The sequence below is a fragment of the Apteryx rowi genome, unplaced genomic scaffold (assembly GCF_003343035.1).
Source record: "Apteryx rowi isolate R43461 unplaced genomic scaffold, aptRow1 scaffold_45, whole genome shotgun sequence".
NCBI lineage: Eukaryota > Metazoa > Chordata > Aves > Apterygiformes > Apterygidae > Apteryx > Apteryx rowi.
Genome location: NW_020450705.1, coordinates 2,945,840 through 2,959,335, shown reverse-complemented (window position 1 = coordinate 2,959,335; position 13,496 = coordinate 2,945,840). Strand labels below are relative to the sequence as shown.

At 44.3% G+C, this 13,496-nt stretch overlaps 1 protein-coding gene across 1 annotated transcript in view; it reads left to right on the top strand.

Annotated features, from left to right (window-relative positions):
* The window catches only part of MFSD4A (major facilitator superfamily domain containing 4A), a 19,778-nt gene extending 10,497 nt beyond the window's left edge, over positions 1 to 9,281 (top strand). Inside the window, exons 4-10 of the mRNA XM_026077322.1 lie at positions 2,415 to 2,558; positions 4,280 to 4,438; positions 5,489 to 5,662; positions 7,650 to 7,797; positions 8,100 to 8,170; positions 8,389 to 8,509; positions 9,188 to 9,281. Coding sequence (XP_025933107.1) covers positions 2,415 to 2,558; positions 4,280 to 4,438; positions 5,489 to 5,662; positions 7,650 to 7,797; positions 8,100 to 8,170; positions 8,389 to 8,509; positions 9,188 to 9,252 — 882 coding nt within the window. The 3' untranslated portion in view covers positions 9,253 to 9,281. The remainder of the gene's footprint in view (positions 1 to 2,414; positions 2,559 to 4,279; positions 4,439 to 5,488; positions 5,663 to 7,649; positions 7,798 to 8,099; positions 8,171 to 8,388; positions 8,510 to 9,187) is intronic.
* Positions 9,282 to 13,496: the final 4,215 nt, after the last annotated feature.

The following is a 13,496-nucleotide window of genomic DNA, read 5'->3' as shown; positions in this document are numbered from 1 at the left end:
GACATCCTCGGCCCTGCAGGGAAGGGAGGTGCTTTGAGGGCCGGTGTCCTTATTTTAGGGGCTGTATCTGCTGCTCTTCTCTGGTTCTAGCTCCCCGCGGGGTGGGAAGCTTTGATAGCTCTGCAGAGAGCTCGCTCGCCTCGGTGCCAAGCGGCCCAGGCAGCCGACGCGTCCGCCCAAGAAAACCAAAGCTGCTCGTAGGAGCTGAGTAGCAAGTTCCTGTCATAAACACGGTGGCCCTTCCCCTGTGTGTCTTGGCACGTGGAGCGCCTCCGGGAGCCAGCGAGGCTCGTCATCGCTGCTTGACCTCTCCGGCTGGGGCACGTGGAAACTGCAGATGGGGAGAGGAGCTCGGCGCCTGGCCGGCCGCTCGGCGGCAGCAGCAGCAGCTGCGCTCACCCGGGAGGTGCAAGGGCCCGTCCTCGAGCGCTCCTCGCCCTGGAGCCGAGGTAGGCTGCGCCTCCGGGATGGATTTGGCCCTTGGCTTTGTGAAACGTGCCCTGGCGGAGCTCCTGCCTTCGACTCTGTTTGCTCCTCTCCACCTGCCCGTGTAACAACCGAACTGCTTTCGCGGGCGCTCCGGCCCCTGGGCGCACCCTGGATTTATGGCTGGCCTCTCCCATGTGCCTGACAGTCATGGATGACTTTCCCCCAGGCTTTTTGCCAACGGGCTGGTGTGCAGGACGCAGAACTGGTTTAGGATGAAGGGGCTGGAGCCCTGGGAAGCTGCTTTCCCTTGATCTTGCTCCTTTGGTTTTCCCTACTTTCCTGAATCCTTCGATAGAAAAGGTGCACCTTGTGCAGCGGAGGTACTGCCTCCCTTCAAGACAGCACGCTCTGGATAAAGTGAAAGGGGACCCGCTCGCTTTAGAGAGGAAGACCTGTGGTCCAGAGACCAGCGGCTTGCCTCCAGTGTGACTGGAAATCGGGAAGGCCAGGTTTGTGGCCCTTTTCTGCCCAGGCACTGTGTGCTCCTTAAGGCTGGAAGGGCCGCAGCAGTTATCTGCATGGTCAGTCCCTCTGTGTGGGTTTTTCTGCAAAATCTGCAGTTTGGAAGAATAAAATCTGGTCCTGACCTCCGGAAGGATTAGAACTATCAAGCAAATGCATTTTTCTTCCATGGGACTGAACTAACTGTTCCTATTCCCATTGTTCCCAGAACAATGGAGTCCTCATAAATGAATGCAGTCAAGAGAGGAATTCTCCATACATTTAAATAATGCCACGAGCCAGCAAAAGGCAGGAAATTTGGAGCTAGAGCTCACACTTGCTCACAGACGTGTAGAAAACAAGAGCTCAGCAGCTGGAGAGTGAGCTCTTGCTTATGGATATCCTGGCTTTATCCTGCAGCCTGTTGGAGAATAAACACCCCTTGGTTGCAGAGGGAGGGAGAAGGGAGGGTTGGCGAGGGGCAGACCCAACTTCATTTACTTCCCTCTATTTTCTCTCCAAAAAAAGAGCAAGTCCCTCTGGGTTTGGAGGCACCACCAAGTCGTGGGAGTGAGCAGGATGTAGGCTCATCCCCTGGCACACTGCAGCGAGGAAGCGCTGTGCCGGGGGGAGACCTGGCACTGTGGCTACCGTATGACAGATCCACCAGGCAGGTACAAGTCCAGGTTCCTGCGTTTCCTCTCTGTGCGCGCTAGCACCAGGCAGAAAGCGCTGACTGCAGGAAATCGTGCTGCAGAGGGGACGGTCGTGCGCTGCGAGTCTGCGCCTCAGCCAGAGCCGTGGCCACCCTGGACGTGGGGGCTGAGGAGCCTCTGCTGACAGCTAGAGATGGGCAAAGCGGGTCTTAGAGCAGCTTGCTCTTCCTTCACAAAGAATTTCAACCAGAGGTATCCCATCAAAGTTGTTCTAACTTCTTTGGGCAAAAGCTACATTATTTTTTTTATTATCATTTTATTCTTTGGCCAGAAGTGGCCAAATGCTCGGAAGCACAAATACTTTGTTTGTGAAGGGCAGGTTGGTGCTTCGTGAGGTTTGTATTTAGGTGCCTTCTGTTCCAGTGTCCAACACGCATGAATGGTACCAGGATCCTCCTGGGAAATGTAGCGCAGCCCTGCTGGAGGAGATGCTGGGCGTACTAGGCACCCCGACAGGGATTGCAGGAGACACCCCGGCAGCACCCGGGATCGGGAATCTTGTTCTTGGTGTGCTGCTTCTCGTACTAGTCTCCTAAGGAGCCTCACATGCTCCTGCAGTGGGCTGGTTCCTTACCCATTGCCAGCCTCTGCCCTTTCTCAGCCATAAGGGCAGCGTGAGGCTGTTCCGGGAGGGAGGATAATTAACCGCAGATAGGTATGTCGCAGGTGCCCCGTGCAGCTTCCTGAAAGGGGCTTGCTGCTGGGGGACGGGAGTGTTTTGTGCAAGACCTATGTCATGTTTACCTGCCCCTCTCTGTTTCTCCCCAGCTGCCAGTCCCCATCGCGGTGTTTTTCCTGCTCTACAAAGAACGGATGGTACCGTGCTTCAACAGCAGCAGTCACCCACTGCTGTCTGCAGACGAGCTGGCGATGGAAACACGGCCTGCTGAGAAGGACGATCTTTCCACCACTGTGCAGAGACCCCAAGCGGCAAGAGGTGAGCTTGAGGCACTTACAAGAACTGGTTTTTGGAGGAAGGGGAGTGAGCAGGGGGAGAAAAAGCTGTATTTCTGAGTTTCTCCATTGAGTTTAGCAAGTGAGATCCATTGCCTCTTGTCTAAGGAGGAGGCTCTCCAAATCACACAAAAGAATGTAATTTGGGAGTACCCAAACAGGCACTTTTGTGCCCAATTACCCTTGAATTTGATGGGACCATAAACCCATGAACAGAAGTTAGTATCCTGTCATTAGGATCCAAGGCTGGTTTGCTCCAGGCTGCTCCAAAATTAAACCTTGGCTCCTAAGTTACTTAAGCATGTGTGAAAGCTGTGCCCTTTTTTTCCTTCTGGTTTTTGGTCAAGTTTTGAGCTGGCTTCTCCATTCAATTTAAAAGTTGCAAGCATTCTGCAGTAAGCTGATTTTTATAAATCTGACAGGAGTAATAACAGTATCCTTACTTGAGCTGAAAAGTTAAACTCCAGCAATAGTTTGCTCTTAAACTTGTGACTACACCCTGTTTTGCAGACAACAGTAACTGGTTCTTTTAGAAACTTAACGGAGTGTATTCTTAGGCTAAATAGTGAATCTTGGAAGTATTTACATTCTAGAGTTATCAAAGGAGAGTGTAGTGTTATTAAAGAAGAGGTGACTTTACCTGAACAACGAAATAAAATTTCAGGGAACACCTGAAGGTAGAGGCAGTTAGAGATGTGGTGAGGTGCTGCAAGAAGGATTCATAAGTGCACCTAACAGTGTGGGTTCTCTCGTGTCTAATAAGGTTTTGCTCATCTAATAGCATTGCCCTTAGCTGAGGCACTGATGGTTCCTTTCTCAACCCAGCTGCCTAATTTCGTACAACCCATTGGAGCTTGATGTTCTTGATATCTCCATCGTCCTCTTAAATGTGGTTGAGAATCCTTAGAGAAGCAGGAAGACTACATGACTGACTAGTGTGATCTTTAACAGACATACCTGTGCTGGCAAAACCCCTCCTCCCCCACAGAAGTAGCAAGAATTTCATCTTTGCCTGTGCCGTGTTGCATCCCTGTGAGGAGCAATCATCTCACCTGCACAGGACTCCAAGCACTGTTACCTTAACTCTGGTCTTTTGCACTCCTTGGAGTGTAACTGCTAAGTGGTGTGGTATAGCACAAGGACAGGATAGTTGGGAATTCCTGGGGTCCTGACCCCAGCTGACTTTGGAAGCTGTCATTCTCAGTGGTTTATTCAGAGGAGGCTAGCTGTGTGTTTACTGCCCTCCTTCCCAGAGTTGGCTTGTTCGGTTAAATATTGTTTAGCTGAGGAATGTGAGCTGCCCTGGGCCGGACTCTCCTGTTTGGTTGTACGGTGCCTCGTCTGAGGGGGCTCGGAGCATGAGTGCTATGGTTGAATGGGCTTGTTTCTTTTCACTGTGAGAGCAGGGCCAGCAACATGGAGCTCCTAAAAGGGAAGAGGAGCACAAACAGCTACTGTAAGAAAAGCAGCAAATTTCCTGGTGAGCTAGGATCCCAGTCTGTGGACAGTAGCCCCTGTATGCATACCCTTCTTCCTTCTCAAAGCCTATAGGTAGGTATAGAAAGACATCGTGCTAGCAGTTAGCAGTGTTCGGCGTTGTTCGCAGTCCTCCACGAATCTGTCCTGCAGCTGAGTGCAAAACAAATCCCCACCGCGGCCTGGCAACCAACCAGCCACAGGGGGACGTTCCAGCTAAGTTTGCTTTGCATTGTTTTTCACCAGGTCATGATGACTTATTTAGCTGCTGCCAAAGCAAAAACTTCAGAGGGGCTTCTTACACCTACTTCGCAGTCCACATCACTGGGGCTCTTGTTCTCTTCATGACTGATGGGATTGTGGTGAGTTCAGCTGGTCGAGGGATCTTGTCTGAGCAAAGCTGTATAGATTTCTTCCCTCCAAATCACTCGTAATAGACTAAACCCAGAGCCAACCACATCTTCTGTGTGCTGGACCTGAGGGTCTGCCTATGTTAGTCTGGTTCCCAAGTTAGTTCGTTCAAAGCTAATCGTAGCCTTGCTGATATTTGCTCTGCTTCTTGGGAGGGATTTGTGGCTTCTCCTAGGCTCTGTGTTGTTGCAGCTAGATGGCTACTGCTACTAACCTAGCCAGTTTAGAGCTGGAGTTGTGATGTTGTCTACTTGTACGCAGCAGAGGACTCCTCCTTTCTCACTTTGGCCAGGAGGCGAGAAAAGCTTCATTTTGTTTCATAAGAAGTGGTTTGATGGTTCTCCTGAGCCCGCAAAATCCAAGATAGGCATGTACTGGGATGGTGCAGTCTCTCTGTTGTGGCCCCAAAACAGTGCAGGCACACTGGATTCAGTGTCTGTAGGCCTTCTGTCCCGATGAGGAAGGCTCACTCTTGGAATGGGCTGTGATTGCTGTTCCTTTTCTCTCAGCATTTTTGTGTCAGCCCCCCTCACGGTAAAATACTGCAGAGTCTTATGGGAGCATTAAATAGGGTCTGGAAAGTACAGTGGGGTACAAAGCAACTGTCAGATACTGGAACTTTCCAGGGCCTCCATCTCCAAGGATGACTGACTCTAGGTTCTTAATGTGGTATGTTTTAAGCATATGCAATTCCAAAAGGACAAGACAGGCCCTTGGGGGGAAAAAAGGATTTTTTTTAAGCTAAGCACTTTGCATGCATTTTATCTAATGCTGCTGTTAGTCTTGCCCTCTAGGAGTGCTTATGTCCTATGTTCCACTTCTGGTGGAAGCTTGTCTCCAGCTGCAAACTCCTGGGAATAGGGATCATCTAGATTAGGCTGCAGATCCGTAAGTGGGCTCTCCAGCAATACTGCAGATATGTGAAGGACAGGTGGAAGGTAAAGTTGCAAAGCCAGTAAGTCATCAAATCAACGTGACATGCTGTTTTGTCTTCCCTGCAGGGAGAGTACTCGGGCTTCATTTACAGCTATGCAGTGGAAGAGCCTCTCTCTGTAGTACACAAAGTCGCCGGCTACCTGCCCAGTCTCTTCTGGGGATTCATCACACTGGGAAGGCTCATCTCCATCCCTGTGTCCTACCGAATGAAGCCTGCAACTATGGTCTTCATCAATGTGGTAAGGCTATTTTTTTACCATGTCTTTCTACTGCTTGCCTCCAAGATACTGTCTAGCTTTGGCTTTGATGTGCGAAGGGGCAGCTGTTCTCCTACAATACCCAGGATAGCTGTTGCACCAGGCAGACAGTGATAAGCAAGTCATTCAGGGTGAGCAGCCTTAGTCCTCCACTCCGTCACTGCCTCTACAGGATTGCAGCTGACCCTGATGCAGGAGGTGGCTAAGAGGACTTGATGGTGCTGCTCTTCTGAGCTTGCTCCTCAGGTATCGAATGTTAGAATCCTGAAAGTACCTAGCAGCGTGCCTGCCAACTTTATTTATTTACTTTGTACAGTATTCTTTCTGGCAACCACAGGGAAATTAATGTCCATGTTGGCCGTGAGAAAGGGAAGATAGATAGATAGATAGCTCAGTATATTCTCTGCTTAGCATGCAGCAGCTGTCAAAAAAATCAATGTGATGTTAGGCTCCTTAAATTAATAAAACACATTAACTTGAAGAAAGGGGAAGGAATCCTGAAAGGACATATGCATCTTTCTTATAAGGATGTAACAGACAATATGGAGGGAATTGTTCACATTTACGCTTCTCACAGAAAAGACGAAAAGAACCAAGTGAGAAGGCAGTTAATTTACAATTTATTTAAAACCAGAAGTTATTTTGTTAACAATAAGTTCCACAGTTTATATTGCAAGGCCAAGAATATAACAAGGTGGGAGAAAACAGGACAGTTCACATTTGCCTAAATCTTCAAAATGTCCCAATGTCTTCTGCAAAAGGGACACAGGAGAGGCAGCCTGCTTGGCACCTTGTGCCAGTCACTTTAACTGTTGGTATCTAAGTTCTATTTTTAGAGCCAAGTGAAATGGGATTATTATTTTAAATAAGAATTCTACTACCCGTTCTCACTACCTTCTGTTTCAGAACATAGTGACTATCTTCAAGGGAGCAGGGAAAGCTCAACACTAGCAGATCTATCTTAGGTATCTGATATGAAGAGTAGTGCCGTGCATCTCCTTGATGCGGACTACTGGCTGAATCGCTAGTCTGAACTGCACAATTGCTCTGCTAACAAACCTGAGGACAAGGCTCCTTGTTGTTTTAGCTGCTGCTAATATTTGGGGAGAAGAGGAAAGAGCCTCCAACCCTGAATGGAAGTCTTCTCACTTCCCTTAATGGCAACAGGAGTATCATCCAAGGACAAAAAGTCACTTGACCATTAAACACTGATCATTAAACAATGAAACCTAAGTTGCTAGTTAGTACTGTTACATGTAATAAGCTATATCAATTCTTGTCGGTAACTTTAGCATTATATTAAACTTTAGTTTTAATTTTTTTTTTATTTTTTAGAATCCAAATTGCTGTGTGTGTAAATGCACACACCCATAATCAGAGCCTAAACAATTAAGAAAAATAACTTGGACTGGTATTACAGACAGCATGAGCTCCCTCTGCTGACTCTCTGTGCCATTGCTAACAGTTTATCTTGAATGTTTTTGCTATTACTTGTGTTAAAGCAAACCAGAGGGAGAGCAAGTTTGTTTAAATTTTGTTGGCTCTTTAGCTTTACTCCTCATATGTTGTAGGGTTCTGAATGGGTATTGAAAGTGAGTAAATTCTTTAGCCTGTTGAATAAGAGTTGCTCATGATTGAGACATCTAAATACTACAGAAGTGGCAGTATTGTTTTATTTAAAAGCTGAAAAATATTTTTCTGGTTATGATCTTAAGTGTCTACCTAATCAAATTGAGACATAATAAATATATAGTTACTTTAAGTCCTGTTAGAAAGAGGACCAAATCCTATACTGTTAAGGTAGATAATTTGCTTTAGCTAGTTATTTCAGTTTTTCAGAGATTGTGATCACTTTTTCAGCATAGCTTATTTTCTTTTCCAGACTCCTTTTTATTTAAAAAAAACAAACTTGAGTCTATTGCAACTCAGCATTTTACCTTCCTACTGACTCTGGTTATGTTTTTTACAGGTTGGAGTCCTTGTAACCTTCCTCCTGCTCTTGATCTTCTCCTACAGCGTTGTCTTCTTGTTTGTGGGGACAGCATGTCTGGGTCTGTTTCTCAGCAGTACCTTCCCCAGCATGCTTGCCTATACTGAGGACATCCTGCAGTACAAGGGTAAGCAGGGATGTGGGCACACCTGGCTGACTTTGAAAGCAGGCAGATGTTCGGGACTGGAGCTCAGATATCCATTATACCTAGCGAGTCCCCTTCCCTGTTCAGAGATACCTAGAAAGACAACAAGATGTACTTCAGAAGACAAATTTTCTTTTTCAGCGCTAGATAGGAACATCCATTAAGTATTTGTAAATGCTGTGGAGGTGGCTTTTTTTAAACTGCTCTTTCATGGCTCTACAGCCTGATCCTGCTGCTGTATTATTTGTTCCCTATCAACATCACTCACAGTGTTTTCTTCGCAGGTTGTGCCACAACTGTGTTAGTGACCGGAGCTGGAATTGGAGAGATGGTACTACAGTTACTGGTGGGGTCGGTAAGTGTAGACAAAGTCGAGGCATGCCAAAACCAGACTGGAATGTGCAAGTAGATATCTTAGTCCTTATTTGGATGGCTGCTGGGAAAGAGCAGTGGGCTACCCTTGAGCTACCTACCAAACAGTAAAGCTGTTACTAATGTTACCAAAAGCTAATTAAGTATTTGAGTGCTATGAAGACATGTCCCCTCTTTTTTTTTTCCCTCTTCTAACTGCAGATCATACATGATCAGGGCAGCTACAGTTTCCTGGTCTGTGGGATGATCTTTGGAGGCTTGGCCTTTACCTTCTACGCCTTCCTCTTATTTTTCCACAGGATGTACCCCAAGCCCTCATCAGGTAAGAAAGCGCCAGCATTCAGCCCTGCTTTATAATGAGAGGAAGAGTGCCATATGCATCAATACATAACCAGGGTGCAGCACTTCAGCAAAATGCAAGGAAATGTTTATTTTAATTCTGCTTCCTGTCCCCTCTTCCTGCTTTGACTTGCCCACAAAGCCTTGGCAGCCACAGCTCTGGGTTTGCTTTCTTTTCTGTTGCAGAAGCAAGGGAAAACTAGGAATGTTCTGTGGACCACAGAAGAGCCATAAACCAAATAGGATGCTGGCTGTGAAAGCACTACTGTGCTACTGCACAGCTAGGAAGAGGGCATTAAGTCCTGCTGGTACAGGATTCTGCAAGCTTCCCTAGGCCTGGCTAAAATCCAGGAAGCTGTTGGGTCTTCCCTCCAAGGCAGCTGTCAGGCTCCTGAGAAAAGCATCACTGACAAAGGATCTCTCTTACCTCTATACACTAGTTGCATTTATAAGCACCTTTTACAAAAGGAGCACTGCCTGACAGTCAAATAGCTTGTCCAGGTTAGGGGAGCTGGAAACGGAGGCCTTTCTCCCATGGCTGATGAAGCAGATAAGCTAGTGCAGGTGATAGAGCAGCAACATCCCCTTTTAAGAGAGCACATGCATTTAAAGCACAACAAAATCAGTACATTCAGATAAGTATCTAATGTCAATTTTGCAGATATGGATGCTGCCTCGCCTGACAAGCCAGCAGTAATGGATGACACTGGACTTTATCAGCGCTAAAACAAGTGGCCAAGCCCTAGACAAGCAATAAAACAACACACAATTAAGCATTAGTATTAAGGATGATTTCACATGTTATGACTGAATCATGCAAGTTCTCTGCAATCAAAAGCACATTAGATTGGAGTAAGTCAGAATCAAGAAAATGCCCTAAAACACCATGTGAAGATAAGCACAAGTTGCCTGTGTCACATGTCACTAAGAAGACTGGAAACAGCAGAATGGCCCTGTATCCAAAAGGCTATGATATGGCAGGTATGATGGAAAACAATTACTGTTGTAAGTGAACTTTCATACCAAATCAGAGAAGAGGCCGGGGTGGGGGGGAGGTCTATGTTTGTTCCATTTATTAGATTTTGACTCTCTCCTGGCTTAGAGTCAATGAACTTAATTTTTTCTTTCGGTCTGTAAAGTACAGGAGCCTTTACAATTTACAGAACAGTACTGGTTTTGAATTCATTTTTGTGCAACACTGGAGTATATATGTAATCTCCATGTGTATTTCCAAAGGGGAAAATTACACTACTCTCAGAAACCACCAAGTGCACAGTGGTAGCAGGATCTATCGATATTTGCACAATTGATAATTCTTGTATATTACACAGCATCAGACGTTCACTAAGACAGTGTCTTACTCAGCATGCTAGGGCCTCTTGATTATTAAAATCATTAGCTTTTAGAGTCAACAATGAATTGTGATGGTTTGTTTTGCTTTAAGTCATTAGTTTAGCTGCTACATTGCAGTGTTTTATAGGGCAGTTTTATTTCTAGCTTCCAATCGAAGCTTAAACAGAAGTATTGGGGAGCCAGCCTCCAGCTGCTTAATCTGTGCAATACTTATTATAACAGGTGCCTTCTGTAAGGTACTCTTTTATAACCCACGCATGACCTATTGCAAGCTACGAAGAAAGGACTGGCTTTAGAAGAGCGTAAAGCTACATACATCTATTTCTTCAGTGAGTGATTGGACATGTATTTTTGCTTTAACTGCTGTATGTGATGTACATATGTATGTGTGTATATAAAGCAGTGTTTAATTAAAGGTGATTGATTGCTAGATTTCAGCATGACTGGACTTGGGTAACTTAAGCCCTTTCTGGCCCAGGATTATCAGCTACTACCTCAAACAAATAGTTCTGGCTCTCAAATTCAGACTGAATCATTATGACAGCTGTTTAATTTAAAGTGTTTTTAGAATGTCCATTTTTCTTACCTTCCATAAAACACCTTCACAAGCAGCCATAGGCTTCTTCTGTAGAATTCCTTTCATAAGAGTTGACTTGTTGAACTGACTTTGTACGCCTAAAGCCGAGCACAGATTAGGCCAAAGCAGGGAGAAAATGTTAAATGCAACTGAGTTTAGGGGCTTTCTCCTAAATGCACTTCAGTAGYGCTCCTACCTCACATCCAGTGCAGTATGAGCTGTAATTCTTCTCTAGCACCACAGGATGCCACTGTTATTCCGCTTGAGATGGCTGGGATGAGAAGAGTGGTGTTGAAAAGGCCATTTGCAGCGGAAAATAAAATCTGTCTTTAATAGAGCCCTATGAGAGCACTGTCTCCTCCTGTACCGAGGAAGTTAGCATGAAACCATAAAATGAAGAAGTTTATTCTGAAAGAAGTCTACTCAGAGAGATTACATATATGTCAGTACAGAGGATGGCAGCTGTATATAAAAGTCTTGTATCCTTGCAAGATTGACAAGACCTGCCTAAATGCGATTGCCAGAACAGAGTTTCTCTTCTGTTAAAAGTGTGCTTGATAATGCAAATCTCCATTTTACCATCATCATTCTGTAGAGTGGAGCTACTCACCAAAGGAAATCTTAACCCGAAACAAACAGTACCTGATCTGGCAAAAAGACTGTGCAGCACTACAAAGCTAGCAACAGCAGCTCCATCGCTGTCTCCACTCAGCAAGACGTAGGGGAGCCCATGCCTCTGAACAGACAGGTTAGCTCGAGGTACGATGAACTCCCTCATCATCACAGAGCTAGCTGCCCTGCAACTGTAGCTTTCAATTTCCTCTACAGAAAAGACAGTCAAAAGATCCGTAACTTTGTTAAAAATATTTATTTAAAAAAATACAATTGTTTTGCATGTCTGGTTGCACATAACTATTAACATATGATTGACTTGAATAATTTGCTACAATGCTTTTTTAAAGCAGCTTGCATTATACAAAGCAAATCCCTCTGTCAGTTCTTACATAAAATAGTTTTCTTTAACTATTCCCACCCCATTTTTAAAAAAGATTGCAATACATTGATTTTTTTTTTTTTTTGCACAAAAAATTGAAGCAATAGAAAAGTCACCTGATTTCTCAGGAAAGACCTTCATTATGTTTGAATAACAACTGCCAATATGCCACTCTTTAAAAGCAGCATTTGATACTCTGAAGTGTCATTACAGTGCACCTCCTCCAAAGTAAGCTTTGTATCTTAGAACTTTGCCCTCCGAATTGTTGCCACACCTGAAATGCATTCAAATAACTGCATATTTGTTATAGTAAAGCTGATCTTAATTTTTTTCAATATGCTATCAACATGCTGAAGGTCTTCCTAATATGTTATCTTGAAAGGTTAAATAAAAGCAAATTTAGTAACACCGAACAATTACTGAAAACTTTGGCTATTTATGTACTTGCATTACATACCAGCATTTTTTTTTAACACAATGGCATTAAGATACTCTGTATTATAAGGTATGCTTTTCAAAAAAGATGTTAGACTGAGAAGCTACTCTATCCCAGGCAGGTTTACCCAACCATAACCAGAGCACCAAAGCGGTGTAAGATTACAGTTGTCTCTGAAAGACCATGTCTAGAATAAATCTCCAGCGTAGGAAGTTAGCAGACATTCACTACACCGTAACAGAAATTTACTTCATCTCTTGACTTGGTGGTATATATTAAATGCAATTCTGTTCTGGAAAGAGTAATAGAAAATGTTATCTGCTGACTTCAATATAATTTTACTGATAGTTCTACTTAACTTACAGGAAAGTAAAATGGACTCTATTTCAGAGTTAAAGAGTAAGTAAGTTAACCGACATGATTGTCTCCTCAGTTTACCCTAAGTAAAGATGTCAGAGCTGCTGTAGTACAAAAAGAGCCTGCAGACATCATCTGCTGATTTTCAAAGAACCCAGCTTAACTTAAAAATTCAATTGAGGAGTAACACTAAAAGCATCAGAAAGTCACTTTCCAAAACAGATGTGCACTTTAAAAATAAACAGAACAACAACTGCCACATATTATCATAGCTGATTAGGTTGCTTAAGTAAGTAAGTTCTCTAAAATTTAGCTTAAACTTCCCTCCCCTAAGTCTAGTCTCAGCCATTAGACAAAAAGCTGCAAGGAGCAGATTCTCAGCTGGTTAAATCAGATCCCTTCCAGTGAAGTCAACAGACCTACTCTGATTTACAAGCCTCTGGGACACGATGCAAACCTGCCATCAGAAAAAAGTCTCAGATTTCCCAAGACAAAGTCTCTTGCTGGTTAACTATCCCTGTTCAGAGTTGTTTCAGTCTCAGATTATTTCCAGCTGTCCTAATATACATTAGAGGAGAACAACCAATACTCCTATCCTTACTGTACATGTCACTAGAATTTGTCCATTTATTCATCTCTTTTATTAAGAATATACTTCTCAGCTATAAAAACAGAGGGGGGAGGGAAATAAGCATTAAATGTGCTACTGTACTTATCACAAAACACTGTGACGTACATAAGGCCATCTGGTAACACTGCAACAGAATACAAACAAGTTTTTAAAAGGGAGTTTCAGAATACAACTTTTTTTTTTTTTTCTTTTTAACTACAATGAATAATCTCAACCCTGTTCACAGAGAATTAACATTAGAACTAGTACATCATATATATAAAACTCTGTGCAACTGAACAACAGCAGAACAAAAAGTCAACACAATTCTATAAAGCAGTTTCAAAGCCTGAAGATTTAAGACATGCTAGCCAAAAAAACCACAACACATCTCAAGGAGCCTAGAGCAAACCCAGGTATTGTAAACCCCCTAGCACACAGCACACACTAGGAACCATGCAGAGGCCATCCACAAAGCCTTCCTGTGTTCAAAGAAGAACGAACAAAAAAACAAAACCAAAAAATAAGAGTTTCCAGTTATTAGTACAGCACTACCACAGGTACTGCTCGAGGACTGAAACGGGCTCCAAACACGGTGCCTTCCACCCTTTCCTCCCCTCTGCTCTCCTTGTCTGCACTGCTC